Raw genomic sequence first — 17473 nt, 5'->3', positions numbered from 1 at the left:
ATAACTGCATGTGCACTGTGCAGTGTCTGGACTAAACCTCGCCCGATTCGAACTGGTGCTTCGAGAAGCTTTTTGATGTTTGATCGCTTTCGCTGCCATGACTTGCAGATTTGCAATCGTATCTCGTGACATAAATATCTTGTAAACAAAACCAATGATAGATGGCTGACTAGAAATTCGGGATGTATGGAGGGATTGAGAGAGAGAGAGAGAGAGAGAGATGTTATTCTTTTTCGCCTGCACCCTCGAGATGCTTTGATAACGGAGTTGCGATATGACCGTGACGTCACCTAGTCTGCGCCCCCGTTTTTTTCTCCTCCATCCTATCCGTGATTGCTGAGCGCCTAGCAGGATAGCTGCGGATACCAATTTTCGAGTCTTTGGTATGACCCGGCCAGGGAGGGTGCCTTTATTTTGTACATGCAAGCTATTGAAAAGCTAATGCAGCTAATTCAGCAAATGAAAAGCTAATTAACATAACATAACATAACATAGTTGGGTTATATTTTTATCTGAACAACTCACACACAATGTACAATGCGATAAGACACAATGCGATGTCATGAACAGATAGGAGGATGTAGAACGACACGCATCAGTAGCGATCCTTTACTCTAACATCCACCTCGGCCTAGAGTGCCCGATGTCACAGTTCTTTTTCGATGTTATTATCTTTGAAGCCGCGGCCCTTTCTACTATTTCTTTTCCATTCTTTGAGAGTGCTTACTTTCGTCGGGTCTTTTTCTGGGCTTTTTTGTCGCCGTAAGAACGGCAACGGCAGGGGAAGAGGAGCCCAGATAAACCTCCGACGGGAATCGAAATGAATAGCGAATTAAGCTAGTGAAAAGCTAATGTATGTTTAGGACGCCATTTCAAAACACCACAAAATTGCGATACAGTGAAAAGATAGGAAGGTGTCGAAACGACTTGGAGTAGTCTTTGAGATCAGACACCTACCTTGGCCTAGGCGAAGTAGAGAAGAGGCATGCACACTGAATGAAAAGTAAAGCAGAGGATATAAAAGGCAAGCGTCAAAATGATGCGGCATGTGGTGGAAAGCGAGATCGGTGCTAGGTCGTGGTCCGGTTATCCTCAAGGCTGACTATTACACACTATAGCCGGGGTTTTCAGGAATTGCCTTCAAGGTTGACTGAGAGGAAAAGGGTTAGCTGATCTAGAATAACAATTATCTGTATAAATTCCCGCTTTTCGTCTGCTTGAATAAAAATTTCCTCTTTTCGGAGCTGAAAATATCAATATTTTCATCAAATAAAAAAAAAACAAGATTGCGTTATAATGAAAGGAAGGAGGAAGATGTCAAAACGACTTGGAGCAGTCTTTGAAATCAGACACCCCCCTATGGGCATGCGCGATAATTTAAAACGACTCGCGATGAAAATGAAACTATAATTGGTATCACGTGAAAAGTTACAATCGTACCAATCCCTAAGATATCAATTTTAGTTATCATATGGGTTATTAATAGGGCAAGTTTTTGTCGCAGTCAAATCCGTGGAAAGTTGCAGTAAAAAGTTGCAATTATGGACAATTTCCTTGAAATTATTGGGTTATGAGATGCTCGAATCGATCCGTATCCAGGCACTGTAGCAAAACTCGCAGTGTTAGCAACTTCAACAAAATCAATAGCCTGATTGACCCAGTGAAAATATAATTTTCGTCGGTCCAGGGGCTCTAGACCAGACATGGGGTAATCGTGATTAGTAATCGTAATCGATTACGACGATTACAGCATTTCCAAGTAATCGTAATCGCAATCGATTACATTCGAAAAAAATCCGAAGTAATCGTAATCGTAATCGACTACTTCACATATATAATCGATTTCTTTGTGAAAGAACGATTACTTTTCATTTGTGCAATGCCCATGACATAAACTGAACTATGAACATTCATGAGCAACGAAGAGTGTGATTTAAATCAGGATTTGGATAGCAGAAATGTCGGGTTTTCAAACGCCTCTATACTCATTATTGCGTCACAAGTTTTAGCTTGGTTCTTGATTGCGTAACGAATTATCCGCACGTAGTAAATAGATATTCGATGTAAATAATGTAGTACTGTAATTGTAAGAACACCCGCTGTGGATTATGTCACTGCACTGATCATTACACTGCACACACCACTACCTTGCAGCAGGATAATAATCACCACACGGCCTAGTTTCGAATAGTAACGTTATGTACAAATTGTACATTGTACAATGTATAGATGTTTTGTTATGCTTAGGTAAACGCAATCTGACCGTAGCTGATTGGCGAGCGGTAGGCCTATTTGCGTATACAATGGACAACGATTTGAAATTTTGTACCGTCAAATTAAACATGACAATTTCTACATCGAAGCATTAAAAACCAGGCTGCTGATAAGAAAATCATAACCGAGCCGTTATTTTCCGTTACTCGTATAACGGCAGATCGAAATATATGTATTAATTGGATTGCAGTCAGAAGTTGATGTTTACCTTATCATATTCTCATACGGCCCTACTTAAAACGGGCAACAATTGTTATTTCGCAATTTTATACTCATCATTCGGATATGCCACTAGCCATCCGCTTACACACCATGTTAGCATTAGGGCTGGGCACAATGATTCGAGTACTCGAATCTGAATCGAGTATTAATTTTAATGATTCGAGTCGAGTAGTAAAATACGATTTTTTCGAATACTGAAATTATACGCTCCTCACCACTGAAAGTTGATTTATCAACAAGGAGTTTATCAACGATCAACGAGTTTATGCCAATTTCACCGTTGAAGCCTTGAAACCTTGATTGGACGTATCGTAGCATACGAAACATGAAGTACAAAGCTACGAACGTTACTGGAAATAGCACATTTCCGAAATATTTCCCACAATATTGTCACCAAGTGCAATGAAATCGGTATGGTCGAAAAAAATAACAAAGTATCCTTAATATGATGGATAACAGGCATTATATTCTTTGTGGTCGCTTAAAAGGTACATATTTGAACTTTGACAAATAATATTCTGCTATGACGTCATAATGAGTGATACTCGATTACTCGACTCGACTCGAAGCATTTTACGTGATTCAGAATCGAATCACTCAGGTACTCGATTTTGCCCAGCCCTAGTTAGCATGGATTTCAGCTAGAATCAGTACCGAAACAGCACTTCGCCACCGCCATTCTCACAAATGGTGATCTTGTGCTCCCGATAAGGCGATCAATAAATCTTGTGGTGGGCGAAGTCCCCCAGAACCCCCTTAAAGGCCGGGCTTTTCACGAGAACTGGAAAACACGATTTGATGCAATGGATCCGCTGTGAATTTGCTGTCAAGTCGTGCCAGGCGCGAATATTTAGGCACATAATTTACGACTATAACTTTATTGTAGGCTATGCTGTTAACTCGTGACCTCCTGTCTGCTATATAGTCAGCAGATATTGGAGTCGCCCAAACGTAGCGGACGAAAAGAAAACTAAACGAAAAACTTTTGTGAGACGCACCAAAAATTGTCATTTATGCACGTGGTTCATCATTTTCCTGAGTGAGTGCCCCCGGTGGCATTTGTATTGTGGGGCTGAGATTGAGAAGACTATTCTTCGCGACCATCCAGCGCGGCTATGGACAATGGACAAATACACAATGTTTCGGCCAATGTAGCATGTCTTGTTGTGTTGCGGCGCGGTATTGGCTGGCACCGAAATGCCTATTTCTGTGTGAATCATGCCATGTTATATTATGTCATACACAGGAAATGACGTCATTATATCTCATTTAAAAATGAAGACTTTCTCTCATGAGGCCTTTTCATCGCATTGTTGTCTTCCAAAGATAACTTCTCAGAAGCAAAATGAATGTAATCGTGAGTAATCGTGATTACTTTTCCAAAGTAATCGTAATCGTAATCGACTACTCGTAGATTTTGCTGTAATCGTAATCGTAATCGTAATCGCGTGATTCATAAGTAATCGTAATCGCAATCGATTACATTCATAAAGTAATCACCCCATGTCTGCTCTAGACCAGTGCTCTTCAACCTTTTTCGTCGTGGTACACCATTTTAACATTTTCTCAAAACTCGTACACCCTGACCATATAATACACCGATAACGCAGAAAGCCGCATTTTGATTACATATACAATACGTCCGGATTCCAGCGTGGAGTCGCCATGGCCCATGGACGACAAATACCCATACGACAGTACCCCACGACAGTGCATTTTCTTAAAGTTTAGTGTCTTTGCTTTGGGTAATGAGGACGACTTTCGCTTGCACGCGCTATCCTACTCTTCATTCTCTCTCTCGCTAACACGCGTCCACTTTCAGGACTCTGATGCTGACTTTAGAGCTCGGCTCAGTCGTCTTCTTCTAGCTAGGCTTTTCAATACGCTACGAAGGCGATGAGGAGGCTATAGATAAACCTCCGACACATAGAAACATGGCTGAGCCGAGACTCGAACCAGCAACAATTGGTTGCATAATGAGGACCGCCAACCCACGCTAATTTAAATATGTGTAGAAGGTCCCAAAATTATGGGTTTGCGGCTGAATGAAGCCGTACGTCCGCAGGTTGAGCACCCCTGGCCTAGCTGAAATAAGGATGAACATTTGAGCAAGGCTGCAACGTATAGTAAATGCTAAATACGAATCAGGGCTCGAGGTTACTGAACCACCATCTAACGCAGTGGTTCGCAAATTCGACCCCCTGGTTGCGCAAGCATGTATTCTGCGCTATTATAAGCTTGCCGCAGGAAGCACCAATTCAAAATGTCTGAGCTGCGGTGGTTTCCTCCATAATCATCAGGCAGATATCGCAAGCTGAACACATGCTAATTTCACCCTGCTCTACTCGAAAAGTAGACATTACCGAGAATGGACAATAGCGAGAATGGACACCACCGATAATTGACATTACCGAGAATGCAATACATGCAATACAGGCATGTTATGCATATGAACAGGTCGAGTGTGTGCATAACAGCGTTGCCACATTCGGTATCGATTCTCAGGTATAAATTTCTCGACAACGTCCGTTACATTAAGCTAGATTCTTGGCATTGGCCATTCTCGGTAATGTCCGTTCTCGGTACAATTCTCGGTAATGTCCGTTCTCGGTAATGTCCATTCTCGGTAATAGCATTCTCGGTAATTTCCATCTCGGTAATAGCATTCTCGGTAATGTCCATCTCGGTAATAGTATGGAACCCTCGAAAAGGGAGTAATAAATCCATTACCTAAAATTACCTGATGAGAAACATTTGCTTATAACATCACATTGTACGATATTAAACATCGAGTCAATCTGTTTTGAAGCGTAAACTGGCGTATCTATTGTGATAGCTATATTCATCATATCATCGCTTCATCATAACGTGGATCTGGTACACCCCCATGGTATACACTTCAATAATTATGGTACACCCTGATGGGGTGTACGAAACATCCTGTTGAAGAGCACTGCCATATTGCTCATTAATAACATGTGCGTCAACCTGTACTGACGCATAAACCTGCTTTTGTGATAGCGAGCCATCGGCTCGTTGTAATTCGGTTCTGGTACACCCCTGTACACCCCATCCCAGTGGTACACCCTTTGAAAATTCTGGTACACCCTAGGATGTACGAAAACCCCGGTTGAAGAGCACTGCTCTAGACTTTGTGACTCGGAACCTTGTGACTGAACCCTGTTACTCCAAGTCCTTTCGACTATTTCCTATCTTTTTTTTGTAACGCAACCTTGTGCTGTTTTGAAAGGAAAATTATGAACAATGAAGTAAACTGAACCGAACTAATTTGATCATTGTACCAGTGTTGGGATGACTCGAGTCATGACTTGACTCGAGTCAGACTCGAGTCACCTTTTTCGAATGACTTGACTTGACTCGAGTCACTTTGCTAAAATGACTTGACTTGACTTGACTCGGCGAATCAGAAATATGGATTGACTCGTGACTCGGAGCAAAATTCACGAGTCAATTTCAAGTCATCAAGTAATCGGTGTCGATAAAAATCATTGTATCTTGCATATGTCCGGATTGTTCGCGAAACGCTGGTGTAACCGTGAGCGCGACCAATCATTTAATGATCGGGCGTTTTACTGAGCCTCCATTGCTCCCTCAAATAAATTGACCGCAAACGAAGTGATCGAAGCTTACAGCTTACGTTGTCGTAAACTAGTATAGCAAAGTAAATAATCTCTGTTTTTACCGTAACCAAACCTCTTGGTTTATTGAAATTGAATTCGAATATAGTTTATATAGTCCTCAACCATTGGCAAGGGCTCGAATTGTATCATATCGATTTGTGAATGGGTAATGTATTGTATCCTGTCAATTCGTATCTATTCTCTATTTTGACTGGTAACTATAAACTTTGGTCTAGCAGTTCTATGTATATGTGAGTGGTACAGCGCCTTCTTGCGTGTATATATTTACCTCTATATTCGTTCATCGGTATAAAATCAATGACCACTCAATCTGTATTTCAGACAGCTTGCAAGATGCAATGACGTTATCATGCCCCATGTTTCGAAAAGGCAACTTGACTTGAATTGTGACTTGACTCGTGACTTGACTTGACTTGACTCGACTTGACTCGAGTCACCTCCAAAAATCGAGTGACTTGACTTGACTCGAGTCATCTTTGAAAATCGAATGACTTGACTTGACTCGAGTCAAAATGGGCAATGACTCGAAATGACTCGTGACTCGAAGGTAGTGACTTGATCCCAACACTGCATTGTACTTGTGAGAGAGCATATGAAAAGACGTTAGTGCACCTGTGCTCAGTTCAGTTCAGTTTATTATTAAAATTTCATCATTTGAAAACACCAAAATAAGACTGCGATAAAATGTGTGCACTGATATATTGCTAGGGTTGCCATATTTTGGAATCGGGAAAGAAGGACAGTTTGTCAAAATATTCAAACCCAGAATTCCGGAGAAAATTTTTCTTACTTCCTGGTCGGTTGACTAAAAACAAGGGTAATTTTCTGACTTGGCTCCAAAATGCCCGCCGGAGCTTTACTTCGGTGCTGATTTACGGTATCTCACTCCAATTTCACAGTCAATTTGACCAAAATTCTCAAAAAGGAGGACATTTGGGCGTTCTCGGAGGACATTTTCAAAACCCTGATAAAGGAGGACAAATCCTCCTAAAGGAGGAAGGAAAGCACGTGGTTTATTTTTGTCCTTGATGTTTTTGCGGCATATACACCGACTCACGATACACATACACACGATCTGTGCATATGCATACCATGAGTGCATGATGTGCATATGCCGCTGGACAAGGAATTGCAGATATAGCCTTTACGGCTTCCTAAGTCATGCACCACCCCGCCATGCTATCCCAGTAATGCATGAGCGCCAAGCAGGGAAGTCATGGGCATGGGTACCAGTGTTACTGGTCAGGTCTTTGGTCTGACCCGGCCAGGATCGAACCCACGACCTACCGATCAAGAAGCCGGACGCTATCTTGTCGGACGCATGGTAACCCTAATTGTTGCAATATAGAGATTGCACCAGTATACGTTCATTATTAGTGGATAGTTCGTGAAAGACAAAGATCACGAGTCGAAGATATTTCTGTCAAAAGTAAATATTTCAGTTGCTTTAAATGTAAATGACGCAATGCGAGTCATAGGCACGTGATCGCTGATCATCAAGCATAACATACGGCCTTGTTGCGAACCTATTCGGGAAGTTTTCAGGACTTCAATATAGAAGTGAATAATGTCTTCATATTGGAATGAACCAGAGCTGTTTTTTCTTTGACACTCGTCAGGGTTAATCGTCAGCAACTACTAGTCTGTGTGGATCGTAGTTTTACTGATTTTAGGGACGGGTTTAAATTTCAAACCTTTCGCATATTTCAGTACCGTAACATACAACCATTTTATTTATCTTGTTAGTGTTGCCAAGGCTTTAGGATGAGCGGTATATCTAAATGGTTTGGTGGCGGTAAGCAAAAAGCACCGTCGCGAGAGGAAGCTATTCAAAAATTGAAAGAAACTCAAGAAATGCTTGAAAAGAAGTCTGAATATTTGGAGAAAAAAATTCAAGATGAGTTAACTACCGCAAAAAAACACGGAACCAAAAACAAGCGGGCGGCACTCATGGCTTTGAAAAAGAAAAAGAGGTTAGTAATTATGGTTGATTCGCTTAAATTGTCACGTGTGTTTCACTTGATATTTCAACTATATTAGTGAAGGAAGCTGTCTTCAAATTCGGTTCAGTATAATTTCTTGTTAGATTAAAATTTGAACGCGAATAATCATTGCCTGTAACCCAGACTGGAATTAGTGGTTGTTTTCGGCAATAAGTTGCGCGTGACAAAAGGCTTTCTTCCATAGAATAATTAAGGAATTAAATGGGAAGTTGAGCGTGACGTTTGCCACCAATTCCGCTCTGGCCTATAACAGTTGTCGTTAAAATCACTGTGTCTGAATGATTTCTTCTTGACCAGTGGTTCTCAAACTGTGGTACGCGTGCCACTATTGTGATACCACTGACGTTTTAAGTGATACCTGAAGAATTCGACTTGTATATTTAGTATACAATTTGCTGTTCTGGTGAAGTAGCTAAAACCACTCGTTGGTGTTATAGCAGCTTCACAATTACAAAAACCAAGCAACTGGTGAAACTGGCTATTTATTGGCTAGTCTACTCGAAAAGACAATTCATCAGTATAGTAAGCACCGAAAATTTTAACAATGTCAAACCGAAAGGCGAGAGTATGATCCAGAATACCGTCCTTTAAGTCGGCTATAATCCTAATCCAGAATACTTGACAAGTATTTATTCTATGAAAAATGTTGCTACAGACCTACAGTGTGGTTTTGATTAAAACACCAATCTTGTTAAAACACTACATCAAGCTTTGCAATTGTATCTATCACATTGAATTGTAATTATCTTCTCACTATTCATGATGCTATGCAGGGGTGTAGCCAGCTGAGATAAAAAGGGGGTAGAACTGAATAAAGGGGGCAGAATGAGCCTCTATGCGTCATACCTTTTGTGATAGCGACTTCTGTACGCTTTTGAAAGCGTAACTAATTTGCAGATCTAATTACTGAAAGCGAGTTAGCAATCAACAGCTTGCACTGGGGAGAGATAGAGAATTTATTCGGTCCATGAACATTGATAATACACAGATAGATAAATACAAAGAAAAGTATATATAATTCAGAACCAGGCTGTAGCGAAGGGATCGGGAGATCATCAAGTCAGCTACAGCCAGGGATCATGTTAGCAATCAACAACTTGCATGGGGATCATGTTACGATGTGCACGATCTCATCCGGTGACAGTGCAGGAGATCTTATTTGCATTCAAATAAGTAATTCGACCTTGAAACAATACAAGAACAACATTTCACGACGAACAATCCACACAGCGCAGAATCTGTTATATCTTCATGAATTTTGACAAGATTCAATTCACGTGTAAGAGTATCGTCTTTTCGGCGTTTTACTTCCATTCATTTCGAATATGGCGCATATACTAATTGTACCTGCGTGTGAATAATGACTTATTCGCAAAGTTAGGGAATCGCAAACAAGTTTCGGCGCGGCTATTGAAGGCTGAATGCGTCCCGGTGGGATACCGATCACGAAAGGCATAATCTAGTATGACGTATAGATGGTCATTGAGGTCAAGACAATGCACAACAATGGTGTCAAAAATAAAATGCGAATCGAATGTATTGTGTCTTCACGCTGTTTTGGGGAACAGGCTTGAGTTCGGCAAAGCACGAATCAGATGCGATTGCTTTAAAACATGATTTCATTCAGATATAAGTTGTTATTTTCATGTTATTAATGTTCGTTATCGTTTACAATGAACTGTTGATGAGAAAACAACGCGTGAACGACACGACAAATGTTATTATTGCTCGACGACTGCATTCAGAATAAAGGGATTGAGCTGATCGCTTATCCTCACCGAGAGGGAATAATGTAACAATGCCCCTTTCACGCTTGCATAGACGCGCTTCCATAGACGAGACATCGTCGAGAAAAAGCGTCGCGCGCAGCACATTGAAATTAGGCGATATCGTGAAGAATTGTTGTTATAGCAGTAGCGTTAACTTGGGATTTTCGGGATAGAATCGAGCCTGGAAGGGGGTAGAACGTTCTACGCCCCTGATGCTATGGCAGGGCCGGCCAACCCGTGGCCCGCGGGCCAAATGTGGCCCGCGAGAAGGTTTTGAGTGGCCCGCGGGGTAATTTCCGAAATTTCTAATATCATCAAAAATGGATTGCACAGATTGTGAACTTGCAAGGCGAACCAAAAATTTGATTAGTCTGGCCGCAACACTTGAGATGTGATGACTAAAATATCAGTTCCGACACATTGACAGATCCATCAGCCATTCACATATTGGTACATCTTCGTACACTACAATAAAGCAGAATAATTTGTGATAGATTTATCAAAGGTGAAAATTTTCTACAAGCTTGGTGCAACATGTTATCACATGATTTCTTGTTTTTAATATTGTTGCCCTTTTGTGAAAATGGAAGAATACCTAATGCATCAGATTGAGTCTAACTATATTCGCGATTACGAGACAAAGTGTCGTTCAACATATAGCCTATGCGACATTCCGTTTGCGCTCGCAGTAAGACCGTCGACTATGAAACGTATAGACACGAAATTATTGACGCATGTTGGTCGCAGCTTTCGATATCGATATGTCCATGCGCCGAATAGCCCAGTCTTCGCAAACTGAGCCCAGCGATATACAACAGGCCCGCAATATAGTCAAGTGAAAATATTATTGACCTATGAACTTTGAAAAATTTTCGCGCTTCGCGCGGCTAGTGGCCCGCGCAATAGTTCGTCAATCGAATGTAGCCCTTTGGCTGAAAAGGTTGGCCAGCCCTGTGCTATGGTATAGTAATAATCCCAAATTGGAATAACTAATGAATATGACATTCAGGACCTGGGTGGTATGCAGTGTGGTGAAAAACACATTAGTGGTACCGTAACTGTACAATGTACATGTACATGAGAAAAACTGTACCTGGCCTACTATCGAATTTTAAATTTTGATCTCTACGAGGATTGCTGTGGAACGAAAATTGAGTCACGAAAGGCCTACTGCTAAAATTTGTATCCCAAGATGAAAACGGGTTCCCTGCATTTCTCTTCGTTAACATAGGCTATGTAATTTAATATAATATGATCAGACATTGTTTCTATCAGTAATGTCAAGGGGATTTGATTTGAAATTGCTCATTTCAGTCGCCATTGTGTGGTTTAACTGGTTATCGCTGGGTCAATGTGAGGTGATACTGTTCATGATTTAGTTCTATGATATTACCTAGCATAGTTTTAAATGTACCGTATTCCTCAAGTCAAAAATATTTCACCAACAATTAATTCTTGAACTGACGAAACTGGTAAAACTATTTTCTTATTAGCCTTTGTATTTTGGAAAGTAGAAATAGTTTTGGGATATGCTTGCGTCACTTTTTGAGTTACATTTTCGTGCCATCCGGATGAAATAGCCCGATATCATGGTTATTGAGCCTATTTTTAAAGATTGTAGCCTACATATTTGTAGTGTCATTGGTCGTTTTGGGTTGAAATAGATCCTGCAATTGCGTACATAGTTGCCTCTGTTGAACTGCTAATAGCGTGTGACACGTTGACCAAATCTACTTTTGGAACTATTTACTTAACTGCATTCAGTCCTTCAATTTCTACTTGACTTGAGCAGTAATTTAAATCGTCAATTCAATTCATTATTATATTATAGAGGCTTACAGTCGAGTATTTGAGTATCAATAATTATGGCATCATAATATTACGGATGACGTGGAATGTTCAAATAAGCACATTTATGGTACTAAAAAGCAATAATGCCATTTCTACTACAAGTAAAGATGATTTGCTATTTCATCGCACTTTGCGTTAAAGGTTGATCGATTCACAGATCTGTCATTCCATGTCCAACTATCATGCGTAACGTTCATAGCTTTATACTACATGTTTTGTATGTTGCAATGCGACCAATCTAGGTTTTCAGAATTCCACAGCGAAAATAAGGATCGAAACTATAATTTTTGTCGATAGATTAACTCTTATTGGCAAGGAGCCAGACTTACCCATTTAGTTAGTTGACGGTCATTTAACTAACGACTTTTGAGTAGTTCTTGTTGTAGTTGCGGATTTTAAAAAGTGGGTAGTTCTAGTTGAGAGTTTTAAAAAGTAGGTAGTTCTTGTTGCGACTTTGAAAAGTGAATAGTTCTAGTTCTGGTTGCGGATTTTTAAAAGAGAATATTGTTTTAAATTCTAGTTCTACTTGTGCATTTCGAAAACCCTGTAGTTTGTGCAAGTCTGCAAAAAGCGTATAATTTCAGTGCTCGAAAAAAAGTGTCACCACTCGACTCGAATCATTCCAATTATTACTCGATTTATAATCGAGTGCTGGAATCATTGTGCCCAGCCCAAGTAATGATGAATACTTTGACCACTTTTGTTGGAGACTCATGTCAAATATGATCTCTCGTACTTTAGGTATGAGAAGCAGCTGGCTCAAGTGGACGGAACTCTCTCCAACATCGAGTTCCAAGTGGAAGCATTGCAAGACGCGACAGTCAACGCTCAGACTTTCAAGAACATGCAGCTCGGAGCCAAAGCTCTCAAGCAAGTGCACGGCAACATGTCGGCGGACGACGTGCATGACGTCATGGACGATATTGCCGAACAACAAGACGTGGCGCAGGAGATCAGCGACGCCTTGGCTGGCCCGGTACGCTTTGTTTCATTTTTCTCATTTTATAAATGGCTTAGAAATGACTTCTTCTACTTGGACATTAGATAAGGTTTAAAAGATACCGAGGTATTACTTTATGTGGAGTTATCAATGGTGTGAATCGTACTCGAGTAATTCCAAAAGTACTCGTACCAGAATTGCATAAACTAGTGGCTTTTCCAAACAAGTAACTAGAACTAGAACTACTCCAAAAACCGGTAGTTATTTGATTGTCATCTAACAAGATTTGCAGCAAGTCTGACCGATACGATTCATGTTAACACGTCGGTCTTGGCCATCATTCATTGCAGTTGCAGGCAATTAGGGTAGGCTAGACTCGATCGGTAGTCTAATTATGTGCAGGGGAGTTTAGGATTTGAAATTGGAACCCCCAGCGTTTTGAAATCTTGATTCTATCTGCAATATTTATGAGCTCATTTGAAATTGAGCAACTGGTAGCGATTGAACGATACGAACACACACGCAAAGCCTCACATTTAAAACTGATATTTTGAATGGGAACTGCAGAAGTGACGCTACTGTGCAATAAATATTTATCATACGATGCTGTTTTCGTTTTGTGTGAAAATCATATAATAATGGTCTGGCCTGGCCCGCTTAACCCTTACGAGGTGGGCGTATCAAATATGATATGGCATGTCTCAGACACCGATTTCTCCATGTTGACACGCCCTAGACATCGGGTACTACGTTTTTTGAAAAGCTGAGACTTTTCCGATGTATTTGGTGCCATACTTAAAAATTTTGGTTTGTAAAAATAAACAAAAAATTAAAAATAAAATAAAATATGGTTATCACCTAAAACTTCCGGATATTTTCCGAGTGGGAAATATTGTCGGAAAATCTGCCAGAACATCAGAAGTCGACATGTACGGGTTTCTGTGTAAATTTTCACCGTTTCAAGCATCAAAACGTTTTCTGGAGAGTTTTCTGAGGGGGATTTGTAAATTTTGGTCACGATTCAGTGATTTTCAAGATGTAGGTCAAGTTCAAGTGCAAATTCAGTCGGCATATGAGTCATAAACAGGTTTACTATGCCTGCAAATGCTTGGATATGACAAAAGAAAGCATATCGCGTTGTTTTATGCCATAAACCGGACCGTAGGGGCTGACTGAGTCTTGATCACGAACTTGACCTTGATGACCACTCACTGACCACGCCCATTTGTAAATTTTATATGTATTTTCCATTTTTCGATATCTGACGAACTGCTCGGTTTACAACCATGGTTGACGGCTTGTTTGAAACCAGGCAACAGTGGCTACGCACTGAAGCATCACATTCCTCTCTCTGACGCCATCCTAAGGGTCAGCCTTAGAAATTGAGAGAGAGAGAGATTTTTTTTTGGGAAAAGCTTGTTTATTTAAACTTATTAAAAAACCTCAGACATGTCATGGGGTGTCGATCAAGGGTGGAATCAGTAGAGGGCTATACTCCGCCCACTTGTAAACTGGAACGGCCCAGATTCAAGACCTGGTGGGGTCACGGTGAGAATTTAAAAAGTGAAGGTCGATTCTGCAAAATATGGCCCCACCTCGTAAGGGTTAACACTCTGGTGATCTTGTGCACCAGTGAACTATAGCAGTGCTTCGCAACCCATCAGTGGGTCAAAGCATTTCTAAACATTACAGTTTGTTATTCAATATGTCATGGAGGGCTGATTTTGGCTGTTATGGAATGTCAGCAATTTTCTAATTGATATCTTACAAGTGGCGTTTGGTCGAAAATAGATGTACCACAATTTTGGGTATTTCTGGATATTTTTGAGTACGAAATATCCATGGAACTGGGCATTGGGAACTAGACTTGATGTAATATCTATATGCAAGCTCGACTTTTGCATTAATAGTAAATTGCATTGTTTCTTTTCTCATTACTTCGCTTTTCATTCATTTGGTCATATATCAATCGTGGATCTTACAATGAAACTTGCATTGTAAGTAGGTCGCGATCTGAAAAAGTTCGGGAAACACTGATCTATAGTAATGGATTAGATGTGCAATGAGGAGATTTTTGTTTTTGTGGCTCAAAATATCCTGAAATACTGCAGATTAGCGTGTCGGTTCCACAAGTTAGTAAAGATTAAGAACTACTGAGCTAGGTGTTGTATCTTTTGGATATCAAGTTTATCACTGAATGTGCTAGTTATCGGTTGGGCTCTACTTGAACAGGCTATGTTGTTATGAAGTCGAAATACATCATAACAAATCTCTGTATACAAACACAAGGTCGGTTACGGCGCTGACGTTGACGAAGACGAGCTCATGGCGGAGTTGGAGGAGTTGGAGCAAGAAGACCTGGATCGCGAACTCCTGGACGTGGGTCCCACCCCAAGCGACCTCCCCGAGGTCCCCACCTCAACCCCGGCTGCCCCCGCCGCCGCCAAGGACGAGGACGACGAACTCAGGGAGCTGGAGAACTGGATGGCGTCTTGAAACGATACTCGCGGACTTATTAGTAGGGCTGGGCATTACGGTTCGAGTACTTGAATCCAAATCGAGTGTTAATTGTAACGAGAGAGGATTCTTCAAGTGCTGTTTGATACGATATCTCCTTCCACTAAGAGTTAGATTATCAACAAGACTTGTTTAGTTTCGATATTATTTCCCGCTATGGAAGCTTTGGAACCTAGATTGGTCGTATCGTAGCATACGAAACATGAAGGACGAAGCTACGAATGTGAGTGGAAATTATACTTCCGTGAAGTTGTGATCAGCCCACAGCATTGTCACAAAGTCCGAAAAATACCAAATTGTCTTCATATGATTTACAACCGGCATTATTTTTTTGTATGCTCACATAAAAGGTACTTATTCGAACTTTGTATATCAGCCATACCGTTACAACTTCATGAGTTACTGATACTCAATTCGGGATCAAATCACTGAGTACTCGATTTTGCCCGGCCCTACTAATGACCATCTCTTGTGGTGGGGCACTTATCATTGAAGTTCGGCCTATTTGGCCTTTTATCGGCCCGCTGATGCTTTTTGCTTCAATCGATGCTGGCGTTTTCGGGAATGCCCGCTCTATACTTTTCTATTTATGTATTCCATTAGAATTTTGGTTTTGCTCCACAAACGGTTATTATGCGATATGAAATATATTGAAACTTTTCTCACATTTTTGCGGTGGTGAGATGATTTGCGGAGGTCGCGCTCACAGCTGATGGCTTGAGACATGTCAGTCAGTTACCAAATTGGATTAGAGCTAGAATGACAGCTACTCATGTTTTTCCAAATTGGGTTATATTTCTTATGATAGCTGCAAGTTTCTTTCCGATTTGATTAGAACTGGAATGATAGCTAGGGTTCTTTTTTTCAAATCAAATTAGATTTATAGCTACACGGTTTTATTTCCAAGTTAGATTAGAACTAAAATAATAGCTACAGTTTTTTTATATTTGATTATTGTAATTATAATGATAGCTACAGTTTTTTTTCTTCAAATTGTTTTAGAACTAGAATGATAGCTACATGTTTTTTCCGATTAGATTGTAATTAGAATTACAGCTATTTTTTCAAATCAGAATTAGACAGTTTAATACACAGTTTACTTTCCAAAATAGATTGGAACTGGAATGATAGCTTCAGTTTTTTTTTACAAATTGGATCAGAATCATTGAATTCGAAAGAAGTTGGAAATAGGAAATACAACAAAAATTAAGTTCAGTTCATTTTCTTGAGCTTGAGAATTGGCTGAATGGCAATTGTCTGTACAATTAGCTGGGCTCGTTACGCATACAGTTCTGTAGCATTTTCAGGAAAGCCAGAAACTAGATTACCGGTATTTCGCTCCAATTACCCTAATTTGACAACCAGAATAAGTCTGGTTGTTCATTTCCAGCGTTCAGAGCGAGAAGATATTTCGGGCCGATTGCCATTCTGGTCTTGGTATGAATTGATTCATTGTTATACGTCGCACAATCGCTTGTAATGGTTTCGTACAATGAGTGACGATCGAACGTAATGGACTATAGTGTTGTCCTCAGCCCAAGAATTGCCTACCCTATTGTATACGCATTTCATTGCTTGTCTACACGAACCGTGGAGGTCTGCAAATAGGCCAACTTTCACTCCGAATAACCCTATCGTACAGTGGCGGCTCGTGACAATATCGAGTGGTGGGGCAAGGGCTGCAAGCGACTTTTCATCAAGATGACGTCACAATGGCGTTTTCCAACGTAAACAAGTAACTTGGTGGTACGGTAACACGAACTTCCCGACAACAGTGATTTTAACGTATGTGCCGCGAGAGGTCTGCTGGTGAGCAGTGACTTGAAGTGTGGTAACTGCGTAAACGGCGTACGGAACAAATATTCGACAAGGTTCATGTTCGAACTATATACCTGACTAATTATCTGCAGAAATGGAAATGACTATATAACTCGAGAAGATTGCATAATCCTAACTGGAAAGGTCAACGAATTCGGACACATACGCAATTGTTATCTCATAGATTGGGCCTGTCATATTGAATACAAAACATCATTCTGAAGAACTACGGATAGCAGCCTCGGAAATTCGGTCCCGGTACAGCATAGGAGATTTTGGCCTTGAGGCCGGTGACTGTCACACGACACATACGGCTTACGGTCTATAGTGTCTATATGTCTGCTGCAAAATCGCCTTTGGAAAATAAATCACCGAATAAATACGTGGATGAAAGCCGAAAACGTGGTACACTGTTAC

General features: G+C 40.6%; 2 protein-coding genes across 2 annotated transcripts in view; both read left to right on the top strand.

Moving 5' to 3' along the window:
• Positions 1 to 17473, top strand: part of LOC145449617 (sodium-dependent serotonin transporter-like) — a 139132-nt gene that overhangs the window by 76589 nt on the left and 45070 nt on the right. The window lies entirely within an intron of this gene.
• On the top strand, positions 7883 to 15903 carry LOC145449636 (charged multivesicular body protein 4b-like). Its single transcript, XM_080328033.1, has 3 exons — positions 7883 to 8131; positions 12523 to 12757; positions 15011 to 15903. Exons 1-3 carry the CDS (start codon positions 7923 to 7925, stop codon positions 15215 to 15217), a joined length of 651 nt encoding a protein of 216 aa, XP_080184159.1. The 5' UTR covers positions 7883 to 7922; the 3' UTR covers positions 15218 to 15903.

Source organism: Botryllus schlosseri, chromosome 11, assembly GCF_051294905.1.
Source record: "Botryllus schlosseri isolate E-star chromosome 11, Bs_hap1, whole genome shotgun sequence".
NCBI classification, from domain to species: domain Eukaryota; kingdom Metazoa; phylum Chordata; class Ascidiacea; order Stolidobranchia; family Styelidae; genus Botryllus; species Botryllus schlosseri.
This window is presented reverse-complemented; position numbering and strand designations above follow the sequence as displayed.

What these genes read in the sequence shown, in the direction of transcription:
- LOC145449636 (XM_080328033.1), top strand. Translation starts at nt 7,923, where the DNA reads ATGAGCGGTATATCTAAATGGTTTGGTGGCGGTAAGCAAAAAGCACCG. An exon ending in GCTTTGAAAAAGAAAAAGAG is followed by an intron (nt 8,132 to 12,522) that starts GTTAGTAATTAT and finishes CTCGTACTTTAG; the next exon opens with GTATGAGAAGCAGCTGGCTC. An exon ending in GCGACGCCTTGGCTGGCCCG is followed by an intron (nt 12,758 to 15,010) that starts GTACGCTTTGTT and finishes TACAAACACAAG; the next exon opens with GTCGGTTACGGCGCTGACGT.